General features: G+C 36.8%; 1 protein-coding gene across 1 annotated transcript in view; it reads right to left on the bottom strand.

The window, feature by feature from the left end:
- The window catches only part of LOC111142540 (THO complex 1), a 53,275-nt gene that overhangs the window by 10,957 nt on the left and 17,642 nt on the right, over positions 1-24,676 (bottom strand). The window contains exons 10-15 of the mRNA XM_022495799.1: positions 19,930-20,038; positions 17,963-18,094; positions 2,133-2,233; positions 655-721; positions 406-456; positions 245-315 (exon numbers count right to left, since the gene is read on the bottom strand). Coding sequence (XP_022351507.1) covers positions 245-315; positions 406-456; positions 655-721; positions 2,133-2,233; positions 17,963-18,094; positions 19,930-20,038 — 531 coding nt within the window. The remainder of the gene's footprint in view (positions 1-244; positions 316-405; positions 457-654; positions 722-2,132; positions 2,234-17,962; positions 18,095-19,929; positions 20,039-24,676) is intronic.

The raw sequence follows: 24,676 nt of genomic DNA, 5'->3' as shown, positions 1-24,676 counted from the left end.
GGAGTGGGTATATACCATTTTTTCCCAATAATAATAGATTAATCTGTTCTGGAAACTTAATGACAAGAAATCTGAGGTGAAAGATTCAACTAGAAGTAAAAACGGTTGTATTCTTATAGAGTTAAACCTATACTTTTTAATATGAAATACATACATACATCTGTACATGATGTAAAATAATCACGTCAAACTGTATTTTGAAATGTCTTTCTTCTCATAGTGCTTGAGATGAGTATATATTTACCTTTCTTTCACAAAACTTGGGCAGCCTTCATTTTTCCATGAGTTCCAGTTTTCTTCAGTATTTAATATATGCTGGGAAAAACACAGAAATTAATTTGTGTAATGAAGGCCTTTGAAATTCTATTTGGTGCTAAGAAGACTATGTAAATATAAAACACATACCTCTACCATCTTTGAAAATCTTTCTCCATCGGGGGGGTTTTCAGATAGTAGCTGTGATTAGAAAGAATATACTAAGCTTTCAACAACTTTCTGCATCATAGGAGTGGTTTGCAGGCAGAGGACCAAGAAGTGTTTGTGGTCTTGTACCTGAGCTTAACTTTATCCTTATTTTCCTATTTGGGGCTGAAACAAAGAAAATTCTAAATTTCCATTTTGTTCAATCATGGGTTTGTTGCATGTTGAACTTACTTGATACACTGATTTTGTAGTATCTTCAATCCAGAGTGATTGCTCATCAGTTAAAACATAGTTTGAACTAGGGAACAAAGCAACAAAAGTGGGCTTGAGTTACAGCAATGTATATTCAATTTTAAGGCTTATATACGGTCTTATAAAAACCCAAGGCATATAATAGGTAAGTTAACCAAAAGTGTCAAATAGTGTCAAAAATTACCAAGGTAAGAACAATCACAAATGAGGGGATTATAAGAGAAAATGCTTGCATTTCATTTAAGATGGTTAGAATTTAAGACACAAAGGTGTATGAAGGAGGATGACACTCAATCAGTCTGATTAACTATGAACAGAGCAATGAGTGTTTCCTAAAATAAGAAATTTAACGTGGAAGGAAAACCTCAGAGAGAATAACAACATATTCCTCTCCCTGTTGTACATTCAGTACATTGCTCCAAAAGGCAATCAAAATACAAGAATAGAAAACCTTAGAGAAAGCTGAAGGCAGACCCCAAGTGTTAATGGGTGCCATTACTCCAGCTTTCACTAGCACTGAATGCTTTATAGCCAGGCAGTAAACAGTGACGGACTACTGTGCCAGAATGAGCACTTTAGATGCGTTATTCATTTAATTCTCAGAATGAGGATGTATGCTTATTAAACAGAGACCATACAGATAAAGCTTGAATTCAAACCTAGGTCTGGCTCTAAAGTCCCTCATCCTCCTGCCCTGCTATATTGAAACTCAACAACAGAAGGATAAGAAATACCATTTTGAGTACTTGCTTTGTGTCATCTTAAAATCACAAGTCTGAAAGCTGAACTGCACCCAGTGTGTCATGAAAGTGGGACTCAAAGCTAGCAGGTAGTAAAGGCATGTTTTTCACACAACTAAAAATGCAACATTGCTTTGCAAACTTAAAAACTCCATCAAGTAATGATGAACTCGACTTCAGTTATGGGTAGGTTGAGAGGCAGTGGCTGTGCTGCAGGTGGAGGTACTCAGGAAGCCGAGGAGCTGATTAGGGTTTCTAAAACCCCAAAGAAACTGGAACTCCTCGGTCTTCAAAGATTTACTTCACTTTTTTTGAGTTCTAATGTCCTAGACCGCTTCACACCTCATGAAAGTATTACAGGCTTAGTCTTCCCATCAGGTTTGGAGATGCCTGAGTGAGGGGAGAGGTGAATGGTGGAAGTCTGGAACAGAGATGCACCCACACAGCTGAGGACCCCAGCAACCTCAGTGCTCAGCAGGACTGACTGCCCCTGACAGCAGATCTAGTCAACACCTTTCTCTGAAACAACTATCCTAACATCCAGAATCTCTAAGAAAAGCCTCTGACTATCCAGAGTTGCTGCAAAAGGAAGGTTTCAGGGATGTGACCCTCACGCATTAAATGTGTCTGATACATAAGAAAAATATATCAGTATGTGAGTCCTCTTTTAGAGAGGGCTGTTTAGAAATCATTTACTACCCACCCATATGAACTTACCTTTTGAATTTGACCTGCCCCTTGAGATACTGGAATAAAATGAGATATTGCAACAGGATGTGTCGACGAAAGTTACTGTCACTCAGTTGTAAATCCATCAACTAGTTGAAAAACAGGCACACAAACACAAAACACATTAAATTCAAGTTTTCTGTAAAGGTATAGGTTATGCTATTGTAGAAATGAAAGATTTTAATTAAAAAAACATTTGATGAGGGCTCACTGACTATGAGGCATTACCGCACAAACCCTAAGACAGAGGAACAAAGGCTTCAGAGTTTTTAGGCATTTTATGCCACGAGATATTTATGTTGGTAGATAGCACTATTACATCTGTGGTCCTGAAGTCAAGATAAAGCAGAGCAGAAACAGACATAGGTCAAAGCATGGCTGCCACTTGCTCATACATAAAGAAACGATGGCTAGAGAGTGGTATACAGATAACACCAAGGGATGCTCATTTTTGTAGCCCTACGAAGTGCCTGCAACAGAGCCAGCTGGTGCATGGTAATAAACAAGGAATTACAAGTGAAAAATCATCTGTGAATTAAGTGGGCTATTTACTTATATTTTAGAGAAAACTGTATCATACTTGTATTATCACAGACTCGGCATCAGAAAGGACTTGAAGGTCCCTTACGAGAAAGTTGTTCAACAACCCTGCCCCTAGGTGATCAGTAAGAATGGCTTCCAGCATGAAGGCAGTCAGGCTGATTATGTCCCTAGAGCACTGAGGAACGCTGAAGTCTATTATCCACAAAGGTGCCCTGCTTTGCGCCTGGGTGGCTCAGTGGGTTAAGGCCACTGCCTTGGCTCGGGTCGTGGTCCCAGGGTCCTGGGATTGAGCCCCGCACTGGGCTCTCTGCTCAGCAGGGAGCCTGCTTCCTCCTCTCTCTCCCTGCCTGCCTCTCTAGTTGTGATCTCTATCAAATTTAAAAAAAAAAAAAAAGGTGCCCTGCTTTGGCCTTCCTGAGCTACAGCAACAATGGAAAGCTATCATTTTAAATGAATGACCAACCCGTAAGACACCTGAAAGCCCTAGGAATGGAATCCAGTTGAAGATCCTAAGTTCCTTTGGCTATGCTTCTATTACCTAACATTCACTAGCCACTCCCACCTTTTTTCCCCACATTTCATTCATTCATTCATTCATTATTTTTTTTTTTCAGTGTTCCAAAATTCATTATTTATGCACTACACCCAGTGCTCCCTACAATACGTGCCCTCCATAATACCCACCACCAGGTTCACCCATCCCCCGACCCCCCTTCCCCTCCAAAACCCTCAGTTTGTTTCTTAGAGTCCACAGTCTCTCATGGTTTGTCTCCCTCTCCAATTTCCCGCAACTCACTTCTCCTCTCCATCTCCCAATGTCCTCTGTGTTATTCCTTATGCTCCACAAGTTAAGTGAAACCATATGATAGACTCTCTCTGCTTGACTTTCACCTTTTTAAACATCACTGGCCTTCTAGTCTGGTGTGCCTCCCCTTTAGAGATTGACACTTTGATTTTGTTACTTATCAGATTAACTACCTCATCCCAATCTGAATGGCACAACTCCCAGACTTCCTTTCCTGCAACTCCTGGGTGACTTCATCATCCCGACCCAGGCTCTCAAGTTCCTTGACAGTTCCATGGATAGCCATGGCCTCTACTGTGGTCCTACTGCCATGGCCAAAAGCTCAAGCACAGCTGCCCCAGCTCTGAGACCTTGAACTCACAATCCTCTCACTACAGCCTCCTATTCTTAGTCTCCTACTCAGCTATCCCAAGATCTGACTGAGACCTTCAGTCCCCGAACCCTCTATGTCCACCTGTCAGTCCCATTCTGTTTTTACTGTAACCCTATTTTGGTTGAGATAAGGGATCAGCAAACTTTCCTTGGTACATATTTTAGGCTAGGTGAGCCAAGGGGGCATATTATAAGATATTACACAGGAACTTTTATAAACATTTAAAATGAAAAAAACAAAACAAGCAGTCAGATTTGGCCTGTGGCTGCAGATGGCTGAGCCCTGGTCCTGCCTTTTTGGTTTATCTCTTCAACTACTTTGTGCTACACTTCTGTCACATCTACGGTGCAAAATGGCAACCCCAGATCAGACTAAGTTACTCACCCTCTATCAACACTAAGACTTCCCATGCAGGATGCAGGTGGAGCTGCCTGAAAGAAAATATAAACCACACAGCTCTGCAGATGGTAACACAGCTGTGCTCTTGCCTCCATCTTAAAACTGGTCTCTAATCAGCGATCTTTCTTTACTCTCCAAGGCTATTACTCTCTCCTCTTCTCCACAACAAATCCTTTCGACTTATCACAAGCATTACTTCACCACCCTCTCACTCTCAGTACATTAACTACAGACACCTTCAATGAGAAAAATATATTAAACTGGAAGCTTTAGCTTCACACACATCTGGACATCCCAATCTCCCTAAATTAACTGAGTCTCAAAGAGATCTCTCAAAGAGATCCTCAGCCTCTCCCCATCCTCACTCAACAGCCAAACTTCTTCAAAGAATTGGCTACATTCAGTTTCAATTCACCCCTCCACTTGCCATAATCTGTGGCTTCCTACTTCACCAACTCACTGACAGTGTTTTTGCCAAGATCACCAATGACTTATTGTTAGATTCAGTGAACACCCCTTCTTCCTCGACCCCCTACCTTGGCCCCATGAACGCTTTTTTCCCCCCCACAAGTCCTCATCCTACTCTATGTGCTTGGCTTCCATGAGGACATATTTTCCCAGTTTTCCTCCAATCTCACTGGCTACTCTTCAACCTTCTTCCTCTTCCCTAACTATCCCACCCCTTAAATTTAATTGGTTTTCTTCAGGACTCAGTATGATGTTTTCTTTTCTTTTCAGTCTTTATTTTTCCTTGAATTACCATATATAAGCTGGTAACTACACTATATAACAAATTTACACTCTCAACCTAGACTGTGTTCCTAATCTCCACATCTGTATACTTAAAGAAGCTACTATTTATCTCTATTTGAATATTCAACTGACACTGGATCAGATTTCATGTTCAAAGGAAAACAGCAATTTTCCCCACAAAGCCTGCTCTTCATCATTGTTGGCTAATTCAGTAAGAGGCTCCACCATCCATTTGCCTAGGCAAGTCTAGGAAGACCGTCGGGTAAAAACACAACTATAAAGCACAGGAGCAAATCTCTAGTTGGAGTATGCAAGAAGAAAAACAGGAGGTACCAAGACTCTGAGCCCAGTAAGAGACTGGCCTGTTCGAAGACCTTAAGTAGTTCAGTCAGGAGTGAGGACAGACAAGCCGCCTGGCTTGAAGAAATGAGCTGGAGTGGCTAGGTGCTGTGTACGAACTCTTCATCTACCTCAGGCTTTAAGTCCTCCACATTTATTTCTGTTGGAAGGTATTTTTTGATCGGAACAAAGGACTGAAAACAGGAGTCAACAAGACACTGAATCAGAGGTGGGAGGGGACCAGTGTGCTCATTCAAGCTAACTGCTTCGCATTATGCTTCTGAAAACCAGGACCTCTGCAAGATCACACAGCTAGTTAGTGACAGAGCTGAGACAAACTGACACACTCAACTGTACTCTTTCTTCCATAATGTGTATTTTCTAAGTTCTACTTTTCTTTAGCTATTTAAAAAATTACACCAGTTACATCATGGGTCAAATATTTCTTTGTTGTCTTTGTTTCTTGAACAAAGGGCCTTTTATTGTCCTTAGCTTTACTGCACATCTCAGCTCAGGCCTCAGCATTCCTGATTATTACTCTAAACCTAAATAAGGATCAGGCTATTCTTCTTAGTTGTCTTTCTGTGCCCTTCTGTCAATAAACTGTATATGTAAATAATATTCCTGGAAAAATTAAAGTATGAAATTTTTCATTCCTATCACTTTACATAAAATCTGTATTTAGAAAAAATACTAAGTGCATTCTCATTAAAATATTACTGACTTGTCATTAACACATTAGCTGTATCAAATTATTTAATTTTCAAATTATGAAAAATTTTAAATTTCAAAAAAGTACAGGTAAGTTATGTAACGTTCATGTCCCCCTATCCAGTAATGTATCAAATCCTAACATTTTCACCTGTTCCATGTTTGTTAAACAAAGAGTTATTACTGAAACTGGTGAAGCCTCCTCGGTAACCTCCCTTTTCTGCTCCCCATCTTTCTCTCTACTGTGGTAAATGCTACTGTGCATTTGGTGTTTATGATTGTCATGAACATTTATACTAACACTACATAAGTAGTATCTATAAATAATATACTGAGATATTTTGCATGTGTTCAAACTCTGATATATTATTCTGCAATAAGCTACTTTCACACATTATGTTTGAAATTTATACAACTTAATACATGTAGCACTAGTGCAGGGGTTGGCAAATTCCTGCGAAGGGCCAGTTAGTAAATTATTTTAGGCTCTGCAGGTCCTACAGTCTCCATCACAACTACTGCCTTCTGCTATGCCCGTGCAGAAGCAGCCACTGACAACATGCGGATAAACAGACAGCCGCTGTGGGCTCCACTAAAACTCACTTATAAAAACAGGTGGGTGGCTCGGTGGGTTGAGTCTCTGCCTTTGGCTCAGGTCATGATCTTAGGGTCCTGGGATCGAGCCCCGAGTCGGGCCCCCTGCTGAGCAGGGAGCCTGCTTCCCTCTCTCTCTCTCTCTCTGCCTGCCTGTGATCTTTCTCTGTCAAATAAATAAATAAAATCTTTTAAAAAACAAAAAAAAAAAAAACCAAACAGGTGGGAAGCCAGATTTGCCAGCTCTGTAGCTTATATTGAAATGACTAGGTCCACCACTATTACGTTAAACAGAAATATAGTTAGTAGATATCCATGCCTTGTTCTTGAGTTTACTAGGAATATTTCTCAAAGTTTGATCATTATGTATGATACTTGCCACAGAGTTTTTATTAATCCCCTTAAGTTAGGAATATCCCCTTCCACTTCTGATCTGTTTTTGTACTGAACATTAGATTTTACTGTAAGAATTTCTTGGCATATGAGATATCATACAGTTTTAAAATATTTAGGGCGCCTGGGTGGCTCAGTGGGTTAAGCCGCTGCCTTCGGCTCGGGTCATGATCTCAGGGTCCTGGGATCGAGTCCCGCCATCGGGCTCTCTGCTCGGCAGGGAGCCTGCTTCCTCCTCTCTCTCTCTCTCTCTGCCTGCCTCTCTGTCTACTTGTGATCTCTCTCTGTCAAATAAATAAATAAAAAAAAAAAATCTTAAAAAAAAATATTTAAACCTTTAAACCGTAAGGCTGTTAATTTGGTATTAATCTTTCTGATGTTGAACTTACATTCCTGGGATAAATCCTATTTAGCCTATACTTAAACAAAATAACTACTTTTGATTTATTGAGTTAAAATTTTTTCATCTCTATTTGTGAGACTGATAAATATATATATATATATATATATATATTTCTTTCCTGTTCTATCCTTACTGGGATTTTATTTAAAAGTTACATCAATCTCATATTAAGGACCTGGTTGCTTTTCTTCTTCTTCTAACCTCTGAAAATTTTCACTTACATCTATTCCTCGAAGAGCTGATAGTATGTGAGTAAAAAAATCAGCCTGATGTCATTCAAAAGGTATCATCTTTTTACTACAACTTCTCTAATAATTACTTGTTTATTCAAGTTTTCTATTTCTTTCTGAGCCTATTTGGTGGTTAAATTTTTCTACAGAGTTACTATTTCTTTAGATTTAAAAAGGTATCAGCAGAAGTTGTTCAGAATACATTCTCTTACATATATTCACTATTTCTATGTTTTCAATTATGCCCATTTTTGTTATTTATTCATCTTATTGTTTACTGGTACCTTTTCACTTTTTTCCCTTTCAGGCCTGCTCTATAAAGTTTTTATAAAAATTGTTTCTATATAATTTTTCTTTAAAAAGAAACAGCTTTTGGTTTTACTGAAGTCCTTTGTTTTCCTTGCTCTACTTCATCAATTTGTACAATTATTATTTACTTCTACTTTCTTAAGATTCTGTACCTAGCTTCTTGAATGGTATTCTCAATTCATTTGTCATTCTTAAATTTTTCATTAATGTAGTTAAAGGTGTAATTTTCTCTTTACTTCTCACTGCATTTGTAACCCACACATCTGACATTATAATACAGTTTTGCTATACAATATCTTTACAGCAAATTTAGAGCTTCCATTTTTTATTTCCTCTTAAATTCCTGGGGAAAGCTTTTCAACTTGGTAAGTTACCTCCTTTAAGCCATCCTTTTTATAGTTCTAATTTAACTGCACTGTGGCCAGAGAACGTGCTCTGCATGATATAGAATCTTTCAAATTTGCTAAGATTTCCTGTATGGCCTACTACACAGTCAAATTTTGTGAATGTCTCATATGTATTAAAACAATAATTATCTCTATTTCTTGTGTACAGGTTTCCATATATACTACAATAAGCTTACTACTTTTATTGTTCAAATCTATCATATACTTCTTAATGCTGGTCTGCTTTATCCATCAGTAAATCAAGATTATTTTTGTTGTTCAAATCTTCCATATACTTACTAATCTTTAGTCTGCTCATCCCATCAGTTTTGATTAAGGCACTTGAAAATAACTCATTAAAATTTATGATCTGCCAACTTCTCATAATTTTACAAGTTTTTTCTTTTACTTTTAAATAGAAACATCACTTTTATTGACAAGTTAGAGCCACAACAGACAGCTTCCAGAACAGAAATAAGACAGTCCTAAGACAACGGAGTGTAAAATCGTAGAGAAAGGCTAATACTCTCCACCCTCAATCTCCCTCAGCACTATCCTCTCCAATCTCCTCAGAATCCCTCTCAAGAGAAGTCATGTCCCCAAGGGCCTCAGAAAACTCTCCTTCCTCCATGCCCTCCCCCACATACCAGTGAACAAACGCACGCTTGGCATACCTCAGGTTAACCTTATGGTCCAGGCGAGCCCAGGCCTCAGCAATGGCTGCGGTGTTGCTCAGCACGCACACAGCTCGCTGTACTTTGGCCAGGTCTCCACCGAGCACCACAGTGGGAGACTGCTTTTTTTCTTAATAGATTTTGAGTGCATAGGAGTTCACGACATCTTCTTGGTGACTTGTTAATGTAGTATCCTTTATCCTACTTAAGCTTTGTGCCTTAAATTCTATTTTATTTGGTATTTATGTAGCTGTTTTGTTGCTGTTAATTCTAGCTTCATGTGTCTCTTTCCATACTAACATTTCAACCTTTTTGAACAGTTTTAAGGCATATAACCTATGCGGACATAAATTTATAACATCCTCCTATATCCCATTTGTTAAATTTCTCCTGTGTTCTTTTACACATAAGCTACTTAGGTCTATTTTTCTTCGTTCTTTTTTTTTCTCCTCTAAAGATTTTATTCATGCACTTGACAGAGATCACAAGTAGGCAGAGAGGCAGGCAGAGAGAGAGGGGGGGGGAAGCAGGCTCCCCGCTGAGCAGAGAGCCCTATGTGGGGCTCGATCCCAGGACCCTGAGAACACGACCCGAGCCGAAGGTAGAGGCCTCAATCCACTGAGCCACCCAGGCGCCCCTATTTTTCTTCGTTCTTAATGCAACCCTTTGGAATTACAAAGCTTAGTTATGTACTGCACATGAAGTAGTAAGACACAAAACTCTTTAAAAGGAAACTGCTGCTCCCTGGAAGACAAATAAACCAATGACAACGGAGTACATGGGAAGCTGAAAACATCTGTATAGATATGAATCTATGTTTTACTCTTGAGCCCTTAGTGAAATAGGTTTCTACATGCCTTTTTTGAGCAGTGAGAATGTTTCCTTTCCTTGGTAAGTAAGTGTCCTGTATAATCTCTAGTTTGCCTAATAAATTCTGATAAAAAACTATCAATTTTAATATTAAAAATTTCTTCTGTTGACTGAGTATTAGGCTCTTTTTTTTCGTTTTTGTGAAAGCCCACTGAATTATGGGTCAGGGAGTAGGAATCAGGCAAATCAGGCAGCAGTCTTTCTGATGCCTAAGTAGTATGGCTGTAGGAGTTGCAGATTTTGTCAAAAAGTAATGAGTGTATTAGTATGACGCATAAAACTCAAGTCAACTCATGTCTTGAGAGATTTCTAGCAAAGTATAAAATCTCTCAAGCATACTAGAGTCCTTCTTAAATTGTTTAAAGACACCACACCACTAAGTTCCTTTTTTTTTTTTTTTTTTTGAGAGCACACACACGTGTTGGGGGTGGTTGTGGCGGCAAGTGCAGAGGGACAGAGGGAGAGACAGAGAATCTTAAGCAGACTCCCAGCTGAGCACGGAGTCTGACCAAGGGCTCAATCTCAGGACCCTGAGATCATGATCTGAGCCAAAATCAAGAGTTGGGATGCTTGGGCGCCTGGGTGGCTCAGTGGGTTAAAGCCTCTGCCTTCGGCTCAGGTCATGATTTTAGGGTCCTGGGATCGAGCCCCACATGGGGGGGGGGAGTCTCTGCTCAGCAGGGAGTCTGCTTTCCTCTCTCTCTCTGCCTGCCTCTCTGCCTACTTGTATTCTCTGTCTGTTAAATAAATAAATAAAATCTTTAAAAAAAAAAAAAAAAAGAGTTGGGACGCTTAACCAACTGAGTCACCCAGGTGCCCCAGCATCGTTAAGTTCTTATATTTCTGGGACATCTGTGAAAAACTCTTTTTGGACAATTAAGAAAGAAATAAGCCAAAACTCCAAATGCTTTGAATATATCCATTTTCTCCCTAAACTGGGAGAAATACAGGTTCCAGAGTTATTACTTTAAAAAAGTGCCATCGTTTACACTTTTAATTTTCACAAATGTTGGATATTGAATTAGGGTTTAGCAGACTAAACTGTAAAGTAGTTTTCTACCTGGAATAAGTTCATATATCTTATTCAACTAAATTATCAGACAGCTGGTTTCTGAGGAGAAAAAGAATATATAACCTATTACATAAAAAGTAATAGACTTACACAGTACTCCTATTTACTAATAATTTTTTTAAAACTTTCCTTCAGAAAAAAAAAGTTAAAAAAAAAATGAAGAATCTAATTTTAGTTTAAGGATCTCAGTGTCCCAGCTGAGTTACAGGATAAAGAAAGTATGTCCACAGCAAAGCAGAGATATTACCTGTCAGCTCTTTTGCTTTAGTTAAAAAGGTTACTTACAGCTATGGTTATAAATTAAAAGATTCTAAGAAAACCTTCTGTACTCATACTTTTAAGGAGATTTAGAGGACTTAATATCCCTCAGTAACATAAATACCAAAAATTTACATTTTAAATCTCTTTCTCCTAATACATCTAATTAATGTAAAATACAAATTATTTATTTTAGTAAATGCAAGACTTCTTTTTGGCCTCCAAAAGCCTAAATTAACTGGAATTTCCTAACCAATACAGGTTATGTTGTTACCCCTACAAAGATTTAGGATTACTTAAACAAACACATGTGAACTAAATCAAGCTGTGATTAAACAGCCAATGTCTCTCTCTATATATTTAAACCTCAGACAATACAGCAAATTATGTGACTCTACTGAATACTCCTATGCTATTTCATAAAGTTTCAATAATCTGTAGTTTCCTTAAGAAACTTCTAAAGACATTAAAATTCAGATATGGAAAGAAATAAAAAGTACCTAACCACTATATCATTCCTATGTGTGTTTTTTTTTTAAAGATTTTATTTATTTACTTAACAGACAGAGATCACAAGTAGGCAGAGAGGCAGGCAGGGTAGGGGAGCAGTTCTCTGCTGAGCAGAGAGCCCAATGTGGGGCTCAATTCCAGGACCCTGAGATCATGACCTGAGCCGAAGGCAGAGGCTCAACCCACTGGGCCATCCAATTCCTATGTGTTTTCAACCTAAGTCTCTCTCACTATATATAAACACATTTATCCTTCAGAACACTCAAATTAGGATGATGAAATCAGTGTGTACTTTTAAAGTACTTGATAAAATTATTTTAAAGACTAGTTTTAAAACATTAATACTGTCATTAAACATACTGTTTGATATATTAAAACATAAATATTAACGTATATTTAAAGTTTAAAAACAGAGGAGGGAACTCGATTAACTCAGAAAGACAAAATTAAGTTCCTGGGATTCAGACCATTCTCAAGGGTAGGAAAATGTTCTTTGCCTTCCATACATTCTGTCAGGTGGTAATAATCACTGCCCTCATCAAAGCACATTTTCTCTTTAAAGAACTGTTTACATTTATGAATATACTGACTATTTTATGCTTTTGTGTAAATCTTGACCACATAAAACGAGATGAGAGCTGTCATTTCTAAAGGAGCAAATATTTTAATGCTATTCATAATTAACAGAAATGATTATTAGTTTCTATTACTCTGGATAATGACATAGAAAGGTTAGGCCATTTCTCATTCTATCTTTGCTCTTATCTTTATCTTATCAATTAACCAGTCTCCTGGGCAACTCTTTTAGACTTTGTCCTTCTTCAGAATCAGGCTCCAAATCCATGGCCTATGGGTACCTTCTGGACCATTTCTGCAGCCTTTCCTAGATCGCCGTTTGGCAGCACGAGGGATTAGACCTTTTTATCGTGCTTGCACAACCACGGCCTGAATCACAAACAGAGGGGATTCTAAACACAACAGGGTGATGAGTATGCTCTAAATTTTCCAGTATGCTCAATGATATTTAAAGAGCTACCCTATTTGTCAGGCCTACAAAGTACAACGTGTCACAATTAAGAGCACAGCTCATGCCTCCCACTTTGAGGACCACTTCAGACAGATTTTATTCACATAAAAAAAGTTAATCATATTGAAAACTCCTAGTCTTGGGGCGCCTGGGTGGCTCAGTGGGTTAAAGCCTCTGCCTTCGGCTCAGGTCATGATCCCAGCCTCCTGGGATTGAGCCCCGCATCGGGGAGCCTGCTTCCTCCTCTCTCTCTGCCTGTCTCTCTGCCTACTTGTGATCTCTGTCTGTCAAATAAATAAATAAAATCTTAAAAAAAAATGTTATTGTGTTCCTTTCTAAAACAAAACAAACCAAACCAAACAAACAAACAAAAAAAAACCTCTTAGTCTTATGCATTTATCTTTTCAGATGGGTGGGTGCATACCCACATGCTAAAACTGACGTTAAGTGTCAGCTAAACACTTCAAACTGCAAAGTTTGTAAAGCTCTAAACATTCATCAATGCCTTCACTGCCCGTAGCAGAGATAGGCAAACAACCGAATAAAACTCTGAAAAAATAAAGTAACCCAAAAGTCTGTACATAATCCAACTGACAAGTCTAGACACATTATCTATAGCTTATACAACAGTGAGATCTATAACCTGCTCTCTCTCAAGAAATATTAATGGTAGACCAATAAAGTTTCCATTTACTTTCCATTTCTCAGTGGCCACACAAGTGCCAACATTAATGGGCCTTATGTTCAATTATATCAAAGCCCAAATCAAGTCTGTCAAACCATTTCAATCACAGTTGTGAGAAGTCCTATCAGCTAACTCAGATGGGCAGTGTCAAGATGTAAAGCTCAAAGACTGATTTACATTAAGGTTCACTAGTAGAAAATATCAATTAGTAAAAAATATCACTCCAGTCCTGCTAAGAGTTGCTGAGTCCTTATATACGACTTTTAAAATAAGACCTTCTTCCATCTTGGAACCAAAAGAAAATGTTAGCCCCTGCCTATTTAACAGCTTTTGCTATTAACTGTTTTGTCTCAAGGCACAGGGACCAACAATCTAGTTTCTATTTAAATTTCAGACCATGATAATGACCTACAAGAACCTCACAATAAAGTCCTGGAATTTGCTGAAGGGCTGGCTCTATCTCTGGCCTGCAGACAAAGAAAACTCAAACCATGTTCCAGAGCTGTCCAAAAAACCTCCCAGACCAGTTTAAAGGGAGGCTCCCATGAAACGACTAATGAGACAAAATTACAGGATACAGATTAGCCTGTCTGTTCCTAACTAAGCTGTAATATGTGTCATAAAGGAATAGACCTATCTTCGCCTTCACTACGAAGATTTCATCCTCAGATACTTCTCAAATGGATACAGAAAGTATAAAACATTTAAGGCAGAACAACTTTCTACCAGGAATTCTCTTTTTTTTAAATGACTAAAAGTCTTTACTTGAGAGTTCTGCACACAATGCAGAGTCTGGGCAGGCTGTTAATTTTCTTTTCCCCGTGAACAAGAATGGCCTTAATGCCCACACTAAGATCAATATTGTGGGACTGGTGGCTACTCTGGTAACTGCTGGCTGCCAAGTATTCCACCTCATCTTTTCCATTTGGACAAAGTCTCAACTCTCCAGGGAACAAGAGTTAGTACTGTGAAGAACTGGGCAATCCTGATGTCTACACCTAGTTACTAGTAGTACTCTTCGCTATGAGAACTCAGATTCTAGAATACATTCCTTTTAATATTATGTTAACTATCGTGTTAATATCATGGTACTTAAATACTTCAAAATGTTGGTTCTGCTTTTATATGCTACATAGTGCTGAAGGAGGGATCTCTACAATACCAGTGACTTTCACGTAGGTTTGATAAATGAGATAATTAGAGGTGAAATTCTCCCTTAAAAATTTCTGAGTATGACTCTGGACTAATCCGAAGGAACAGGTACTTCTCCACCAAAAAAAACAAAAAGAAACGAAAAGCCCCAAATTCCTCAGCATTACATTCAGCGACTGCTATTGAATTATTTTACTATGCTAATAAGAAAACCGTAGTTAGATCTTAGTGTTCGCAATCATACCCAAGGCAGCATAAAAATAGGGGCCCTTGAAAATTATAATACCACTTTGTTTCTAGAAGAAATATCCCATTTTGAGAAAGAAGGTATGAAAAGTTACAAAAACACCTATTTTATTTGTAGAACCTGCGCCTACCTGTGGTTACCATGTAAATGGCCTGTCTATAACTAAAAAGGTTGTATCATCCTTTCTGTGCACGGATATTGATTCTCCTTCCCTAAGGAAAAGTATGATCACATTCATGTAAGCAAAACGTAATGCTTCTGGGTAATAACATTCCCATTAGATGTGCAACTGTATCAAATGGGTTTAAATGTATCAAATGGGTTTAAAACATTGTGTAAAGTATTACAGAGATGTGGAAGGCTTCTTTCAGAGAACAGTAAGACTTAAAATATGGTGCATACTTTTAATGCTATAGGTAATGCACTACACATATTTTCATTTTGATACTGAATAGTAAATACTGCAAATATACTGTAAAAATAGGAAGAATGTACAAGAAGGGTTCTTATACGGATCTAAGTTTAAGATAAAATTGTTAAGAGGTAGTAAAGAAGAAAACTGAAGATACAAAACATTACATGCTTCACATTCTCTTTGTTACAATTCTCTGTGCCTTTTCTCTTTTCCAAATTATAAAGTATGAAGCTTCTCAAACCTGCTTTTACCCCTCATGGTATTAAGTAATAGGGTTAATTCCAGAATTCCAGAGCTTAACCCTGGAAAGCTCATGCTCTACTAACTGCTGGTGAAAGAAAGCTCACAAAGAATCAATAAAGAAACTACTCAGAGAGCCAGTTCTGGGAAAGTGGTACATAGAAACCAGTACAAAGACATAGAATTAATACTCCAGTGTAGAAATTTCTCTGAAAGGTGTATATTCTTGGCTGTTTTCTATTGTTAAAATGTCCTTAGAAATGTTATTTATTCAAAGAACTTTTAACAACATCCAGAGTTTTGAAACAGTTGTCATATCCTGAAAAATGTAACTTGTAACTTCTAAAAGTATACAGAAATTTTACTGGTTTTATTTTGGAAGTTTTTTGCCCCAGTTGTTATTTAAATAGACATCTAAGCTTTCTGAAGTGTGTCTTTAGGAAGGTTCTTTGTTAAAGCTAGAAGAGCTTTGGGATTTTCTTCCCCTCTTCTAAATAGGGTAAAGTAAAAATTTTGAATTCTTTATTCAACCAAACAGTTTTTATAGATTTCTGTTAACAAATATGGCCAGAGTTAAAAAAAATCCATTCTGATAAATCATCTGTCTTAAATCTGTTTATACTTCCTATTATTGATATAGTTGGATTTACTTCTACCTACTTTTTTGTATTTTTTTCCTCCCTTCCTGCCATCAGTTGGGTTTACAAAATTGTCTATATTCCTTCCTGTGCCCCCTTTAGCTTTTTGCTGTTTAGGAGCCACAAGTTGTTTTCCTTTGGTTTTTAAGGTTTTCTCTTTATCCCTGAAATTATAGCATGATGTACTGAAGTATGGATTTAACTTTCTTTATCCCGCTGGTAGTTGTAGCAAACTTTTAATCTGAAAACTTGGTTATTACCTTTAATTCTTTTCAATATAGTTTCCCTACCATTTCCTCTATTTTGTTCTTTAAAAATCTTATTGGATATTTGCCGCAATTTCTCAATTGACCATCCCTTGCTCTTAACTGCTCCTTCCAAGTTAACAGACTCCTCTCACCTCTCCCCACCCCACACCCCGTATCTGGATGTTCTGGGTGAACTTTTTATCATTATCTTCCAGTCACTAGTTCTCTTTTCCTCTATGTCCAATCTATAGTTTAATTCTGTATGTTCTGCTTTGGTTTAGATGATCACATTTTTCATTTCTAAGTCTCTCAATTAGTTGTCATAGTCAATCATTCTATTTCATTTCTGCCTGTTTCAGTTTCACAATTTTTTACTCATTCTCAGTGGATGCTATGTCATCAATTACCTCTGTGAATGATTTTAAAGTTTTTAAAAGTCATGGCCAAGCCGTGTATCTGAAATAAATACATGTATATCCCAGTAATTGGTTGGTGATCTTTCCTAGTATTGAATTTCTTTATGAATTTTGAAATTGCAATGTATCAGAGTTTTGAATGAGAGGCTTTAGTTTTGTTCACTTCTCCTTCTTTCTCCCTGTGTACATCCTTTCTTGTCAGTAGTTTTGCATTTGCTTCCATCAGGACCTCTGGAGTCAAGTTTGGGAAAGGCCTTGATGAATTTCTGGAGCCAACTATTTCATTAGTATATTGCAGATATCATATATCCAGTACAGAGCAAACCAACACAAAGCTGGACCCACAGCTTCCTATGAATCCACAGCCCTGGCAGAAAGAAGATTGGTAACATCTTTTCTTAGCTTCTTTTCAAAGGTAAGTCAAGTTCCCTCCCAGACCTTGGCTTCAAGCAGTGAATCTGGCTCTGGTCGCTGGACCCACATGAAAGACACCAGGTGTCTATCACTTGTAGACAAACTCTTGGGTGTCACCTCCTGCTTGGGACGAGGCCAGCAGGCCTGAGACTTCAGTTTCACTTACTACTTGGTGTTTCTGGTCCATTAAGATACTTTTCTTGTTTCTGGAAGGCCAGCTTTGTCTTTTGGTTTTCTCCTTTCATATTTTACCTGTCATTTCTATGTGTTTAGAGCTAAGGGAGTTAAGTCAAAACATACACTTAATGTGTCATCTTGACTGGAAAATTTACATAATCCCTTAGCACTGTATCTGAACAAAATTTACTGCAGGGAATGTTTACACCCCTTATTTGTTCTTATATAACAAACTAATTATAAAATATTGTTTTCATAAATGCAAATTAAATCCTAACTTGAGCTTCAAAATATATACGCCTGAAAATTAAACTGCAAAATAAGCCTACAAAACAGACAATGCAGAACAACTTCTTTCACTTCTGAAATCAAATTACTCTTACTTGTGCAAGGAATTCACAGGACTCTCAAACTAATACTTACCAGCTTTAACCAAAAATAAACATTTCTATGAATCTTAACTTCAAAAGAATATCAGCTAAATAGAAAAAAAAAGACCATTACTTATTATGCTTAGCAAAAAAGAAAAATTTGTACCTTTTCACTTGTTAAAAATTTTGCAAAATATACATGTTCTCCTCCTGTTTTTAATTCTTCCATTTTTTTCCTGGAGGCTTGAGTATCATCTAATTTATAACTCTTAAAAACAGCTAGAACTTCTTCAGAATACTGCAAAGTAAAAATACCAATTACTTTGATCTGGCATTATTGCCCAATAATTTTTTTAGTGCTTTTCTATATCAAAATACTTACAATTTACTCATAGTTAATCATGTATGCACACTGTAAAGCACATTAAATAAGAAAAACTATGATGGCAAATGGGATTAAAACTACTTGGTATGAAGAGTTCATGTATTGTCAAAACAAGAATAAACTCTCTACTAAAGAAATTTAATTTCTTATGCAGTTTGTTTAAGGGGCAAACAGAGAAAGTAATGCTTTGAAAGTATACAGAAATTTAAAAGTGAAATTCCACATGTTTAACTGGTTGTGGAAATTGCTCAAGCATTTCTTGGGCTAAATGTTGTGACCAAATAAAACAATGATGTCAAATCCTATCCAGCTGGGGAATAATCCCACATGATTTCTCACTCACCACTTAATCTGAATACCATGCTACTTTTAGGAGCTACCTATTTACCTCGGATTTTGACTACAACCAAAAAGGACAACTGATATTTAAGTAGCCAAATAAAAGAAATAAAGAGAGTTCTTACAAAACAAGAATTACCCATTTTTTTCTGATAATAAGTATGTTAGGCTTGTTCACCTTTTTTTCCTTTTTTTTTTTTTTTTAAAGATTTTATTTTTAAGGAATCTCTACACCCCAAGTGTGACCTGAACTTACAACCCTGAAATCAAGAGGAGTATGCTCTACTGACTGAGCCTGCAAGGTAACCCATTGGCTTGTTAACCTTCAAAATGAAACCACCAAAAGTGCCTGGGTGCCACAGTTGGTTAAGTGTCTGGCTCTTTGTTTTAGCTCAGGTCATGATCTCAGGGTCCTTATATCAAGCCCCACATCAGGCTCTGTGCTCAGGGTGGAGTCTGCTTGAGGTTCTTTCTCACTCTCCCTTAGCCTCTCCTGCTCATGTTCTCTAAAATAAGTAATTCCTCAAAATAAAACTAAACTGTTATTTCACCAGGAAAAAAAAAAGGTTTATTTGGGAATAACTAAGAACTGTAATCTGGGACAAGCAAGCTCCAGGTCTGAGAGACCAAAGAGGAATGCTTTTTTATAGTGGAAAAGAGGAATCAGTAGGGGCTGTTATAAACTACAAGTCCATTGGACTAAACTGGGAGTTCCAAGTATAGTGGCTTCTCATTGGCTGAGCTGTGACTGCCTCTCATTGTCTGGACTGTTGCTGGGAGAGGAAGAAATCTTCCTTCCTTCTGTTGGGATAGTAAAGTACTTTGACTGGCAAGGTCCATCTCTTCCAATTGGCTCCGCAAATGACAACTAGTGCAGAATGTGAGAGTCCCTCTACTGGCTACCTGATTCCATTTCAAATGAGGTTTCCTTCTATTAATTTTCACAGGCTATATGGCTGATATGGTCCCAGTCACACTACTCAAGTCTGCCGTTACAGCACACCAACAGCTGCAAGTATTAGCATGGCTGTGTGCCAATATCTCTGTCTAGGAAAACAGGCAGGAGCCTGGATTTGGCCTATAGCCATTAGTTTGCAACCCCTGTTCTAACAGGATACTTGAAATAATTTCGTGCAAAGTAAACACCCTATATTTGACAAAAATTCATCAGTTCATGTTGATAATACTATGTAGAAACAAACAAGAAACCCAAGTCTGTAATTAGGAGCTTTTAAATCCTTAAGTCATTTACAAACTACTCCACAAAATCAGTGGTTTAACAATATGAAATAGGCATAAAAATGTAAGAGATAAAATTATATAATAAACAGTATGCTGGATAAGAGTCAAGTTTTGCCTCTGCCATTAACTTTTGAATATAGTTTTGGGTAGTCTATAACTGAACTCACCTTAAGAAAAGTTTTCCATGAAATCTTCTCATAGCATTGCACAGGGTTCCTGAAGTAATCCTGAAGTGACCAGAATTTTCGATACAGGTTGTAATCGATTGGAATGGAGCTAATAAAATAAATGATATGTTAAATAAATCACTTAAGTTCTTTTAGAAATAATCTAAGTGCTCCTAACTTTAGGTCATACACCCCTCGAAGAAGCTGACGAAAGCTACAGCTCCTTTCCCCAGAGAAGTGCACTTAAACAGACTTTTATAAACAATTTCAGGGGATTCATAGACCCTAACAGACCCACTTTATCTATAGTGGTAGAACCCCTGAACTGTGCCCCAATACATGGTTATTCAGAACTAAAGACTATCTTTCTCAACCTCTCTTGCAACTAGGTGTGGCCCCATGGTTAAGTTCTGGCTAGTTGGGAGTAAAAGTCCTATGTGCAAATTTTGGGCCATGTTTTATCATTTTCCTTTTTCCCTTTCTGCTGGCCAGAATGCAGATATGATATTGAGTCACATGGACTATAGACAAAAAAAAAAGCAAACACCAAGAAAAGGTGGGACAAGAAGTTAGGAGGAACATAGGTTCTTAGACGATCTCCCAGCTCTGAAATGCCTATCTCCAGACTTTTCCATAAGAAAGATATCAACTTCCACATTGTTTAAGCTAATATCACCTTGAACCTAAGTTAAAAGCCATAGCATGAGACAAATATGTAAAATACATATCAACTGTATATATATAAAGTTATATTTATATATATATAAATAAATAGCCTCCTGTTTAGTGTCATTATTACAGCATTACTAATTCAATTTGCGATTTCACTGCTATAAATCTGCACTATCAATACATTCTTTTAATTTTTAAATTTACCAAAATCGTTATACTATGTTTTAATTTTAAAAGTTAAAACATTTTAGACTTTTTTACCCAAGAGATTGTTTTTGACAAAATCTATGTCACTCCAAACAGCCATTATCAAAAATGCTTTAGGTATTGACTATCTCATATCCTCAAATATCCACAAAAATTTTCAACATCACCTTTGTAAAATTAATTTTACTTGTAAACACAATTGTGTACTACCTTCTATTCTTTCTAAATAAACTTAATAAACTGAATCTATGGATTACAGTTAGCATTTTTTCTAAGCATCACAGCCATACAAGTGTTCCAAGGAAGACTGTAATTTTATGTGGCAAACAGGAAGGGGGTTTAGTGATCCACACAATACTATGATATTAAGGGTCTTAACTTCTCTATTCTGGTCAATAATAGGAAATAAGTAATCTTCCACTCTTCAACTTTGAGATGGGTATATTTAAAATTACTTTAATGACTATGGAGTATCATGGGCCATATCATAATGCATTTTAAAGGATTATAGTAAATTAAACGAGTATAATTTTTGTCATGTACTTTTTAAGCTTTCTTGGATGGGAGTGTAAAGTTTAAAAGACTGAAAAATGCCTTGCTTTACATATATATATGTAAAGGAAGGTTAGAGTAGAAAAGTAAAAAATAATTTGCTAGTGTAAAAAATCAATTTTCTACAAAAATGTCTTAAAAGGCATTCATTAAGAATGACAAAAGGAAAAGTAGTTTAGTATAACATATGGAAGCACATCTGATGAAGATTCTCACCATGACTCTAATTCACATATGGTTAAGATTACAAACTACTAGTTGGTATCATAAAATGCCTGCTTAAAGAATTTTATTAATTTATTAATTTTATTAATTAATTACATTAATTGGCGTATCAATTAAAAAACCCTCACACATCTACACACACAGTAACAGATCGCTTATCTTACATTCACACTTCTGACAACTGTTAACTGTCTGGAACTAAGCTGTGAACTTGGCAATAATTGAAAAAGTCCTTGGTCTGCAAGGAAATAGCAGTCATAGATTGCATGCACTTTATTTTACACAAGAGGCTTGGAGTTATGCTTAGGTACTTACCCAGATTACAATCGCTTTGAATTATGTATAAGGGTAAATAATTAAGCAAGCTAGCTAATTTTGATAAAAGAACGCTAACTTTGCTAGACCAATTACTAGTATTTGAAACATGTGGATCTTCCTTCAAATCAATAATGAAGAGTACTGACAACTTTTAATGACCAAAATCCAGCTCCTGCCAGAACTTTTATCAAGAACCAACAGTATTTGAAAGAATCTAATGGGTATGTTAACTTTCACTCTTTCTACACTCTTTCCTAGTAACAACTCTGAAAACAGGAAAATAATGATCTGAACATCAACTGACATAAACTATTTCCTATAACTGAAGTGATTTTATTCATTTATAACAATAAGGTTGTAAGTTTGGGTTTTCTACAGATCAAGTTAAAAAAAAAAAAGCCACACACACCAAAAAAAACAAAAGGAACATTTTCCAAAATGTGCAAGTGAATTAGAAAAAGAAAAAGCCACATATAAAATGATTTACACCCATGAAATAATACTATAACTAGTATTTGTGTAGTTACATACACTTAATAAAGGATGTTTTTGAAACAAAACTGCTTTTGAAGATTTTATATAGTTTTATACATATAGTTATATGCACACACATAAAATGTTAATCAGTTACCACATATAAGAATATAATAAATACCTCTTGAATTGTAGTATAAGGAAAGTTGGCCTGTTAAGAAATGGGACACTACCTCTAATCAGAGAATGAGAATTATGTAACCATTGTATGGTCCACTACTGTTTTGGTTGCCAGAAAACTCACATTTTAATTTAATGTTTGATACTAACAATAATCTAAGGTGTTAATTATCATCTCCTACTTGTAAAAGCTTCTGATCTCTCTCCTTTTATTTTCAGTGGGCCTAGTATTTATTTGAGATGCCTCATAGAAGAAATTTGAAAGTAGTATTAATATATGACTAGCAGGAAACTTTTATAGTTGAGACACTAACATTTTTAAAAAATCCTCTCCTCTGAAAGTTCCAATCCATGCTGTGCCTCCATGGCTATTCCTTCATATCTAAACATCTTGAAGGAGTTGTCTATACTCAATGTCAACACTTCTTTACCCTCCTTCAATGTTTGGACTTACTGCAATGTGCCTTCTAACTTCACCATTCCAGATACATTTGGATTCTGTACTTATCCGCACAAAGCAAATGTGACTACTTATTGTATATGCAAGCCATAACAAATTAAGGTGAAAGTTACTGTCTAAAAATAAAATGTTTTATAACTATTTTAACCAAGATGTTCTGTAACTTGACATGTTTTTTTAGATGTTCAATTAGTGATTTTAGAGATTATATTAGAATTTTTTTTAATACAAAATTTTTTGCTGGTATATTTGAGCCAAATCTGAAATGGGCTTCAGACCATAGATACATGGGTAATATGTTCTTTGTAAATTAGTGTCTAAAATACTCTGGTGATACAGTTGGTCACACTGCTTTGTCACAAAGTAATTTCCCAATCTCTTACTCCATTCAAAAAATAGTGGAGGGGATTAAAGGTAAAACTTGCAGTTTTAAAATAAGTAAGTCACTCGAATGTAAAGTATAGCATAGGGAATACAGTCAATAATACAACAATATTGTAATTGTATGGTTGACAGATGGTAGCTAGACTTATCCTGGTGATCACTTCCTAATGTGTATAAATGTTGAATCACTGTGTTGTATACCTGAAACTAATGTAATATTGTATGTCAACTTCATTTCAATAAAAAAAGGAAAAAAAAAAGAAAATATAATGATTGTGACAGACTGAGAGGCAGCTGAGTGTTGAATCCTGTTTAAGTGATTTTTCTGCCACTGGGACCAGCTTATAAACAATCAATGGGGCTGACATATCTATAAAGGCTTCGGCAGAGTCTAACTAGACAAAACCACACTGGGCAGTTTGTCTTTGGTGGCTCTTTTTAACATTTCAGGTGACCTGTTATGTTGGAGCTTACTACCTTAGTCCCTTATGTTGCTCAGGTTAGACCCCAAAAGTATACTCTATCCATAATGTACATGAACAAACAGGTCTTCAAAAAAAAAAAAAAAAAACCAAACCCAAAACACAGAACTATAGCTAGCAATAATAGCAACTGAATAAATACTGTTCTAGTGCTTTCCATATATCATTATATATAACATCAACAACTATGGTAATAATAAGGATAACTATGTTGTACCTTAACAGACCATGTCCAAGCAGAATCTCATTTAATAATCTCAACAAGCAGGTAGGTGGCATTACTACATTTTAAAGACCCTGAAACTGAGTTTCAGGGAAGTTAGGTAATTTGCTTAAGGTTACATGACTAGGACTGGAATTCAGCCTGGAGGCACACTACTCTCAAAGTTTCTTGGAGATATGTGTTTGAATCTGAAACCTGGGATGCCAGGAATACATCTCCCTGTGCAGATATTGGAAACTCTTCTTGATCCTCCAGAAATTCAATTGCAACTGATGATAACTTTTGTTACCTCAGACACCTGGAAGTAAAAACTTTCGTTCATATCTCCCTTTTTCTCTTCCTCATTCCTTCTAATCAGCATTAGGAAGAAATTATTTGGAAAGAAAGCACAGAGTTAGCAGATGAGATAGGAAACAAGAGACGGGAGTGGGAAGGGGAGAAGACGGAAAGGAGGTTACTAATTCCTTCCACTTCATTAAGAAGTCAGCTCATTATCCACAGGCACTAAGTCCATCAAGTTAAATGGAAGGAAAAAGGGGAGGAGTATCTAGGTTGCCTACGGTTGGCTTT

The sequence above is a fragment of the Enhydra lutris genome, unplaced genomic scaffold (assembly GCF_002288905.1).
Source record: "Enhydra lutris kenyoni isolate GAN:26980312 unplaced genomic scaffold, ASM228890v2 scaffoldscaffold8, whole genome shotgun sequence".
Taxonomy (NCBI): domain Eukaryota; kingdom Metazoa; phylum Chordata; class Mammalia; order Carnivora; family Mustelidae; genus Enhydra; species Enhydra lutris.
The sequence above is the reverse complement of the archived record's forward strand: the minus strand, read 5'-3'. Positions and strand labels throughout refer to the sequence as shown.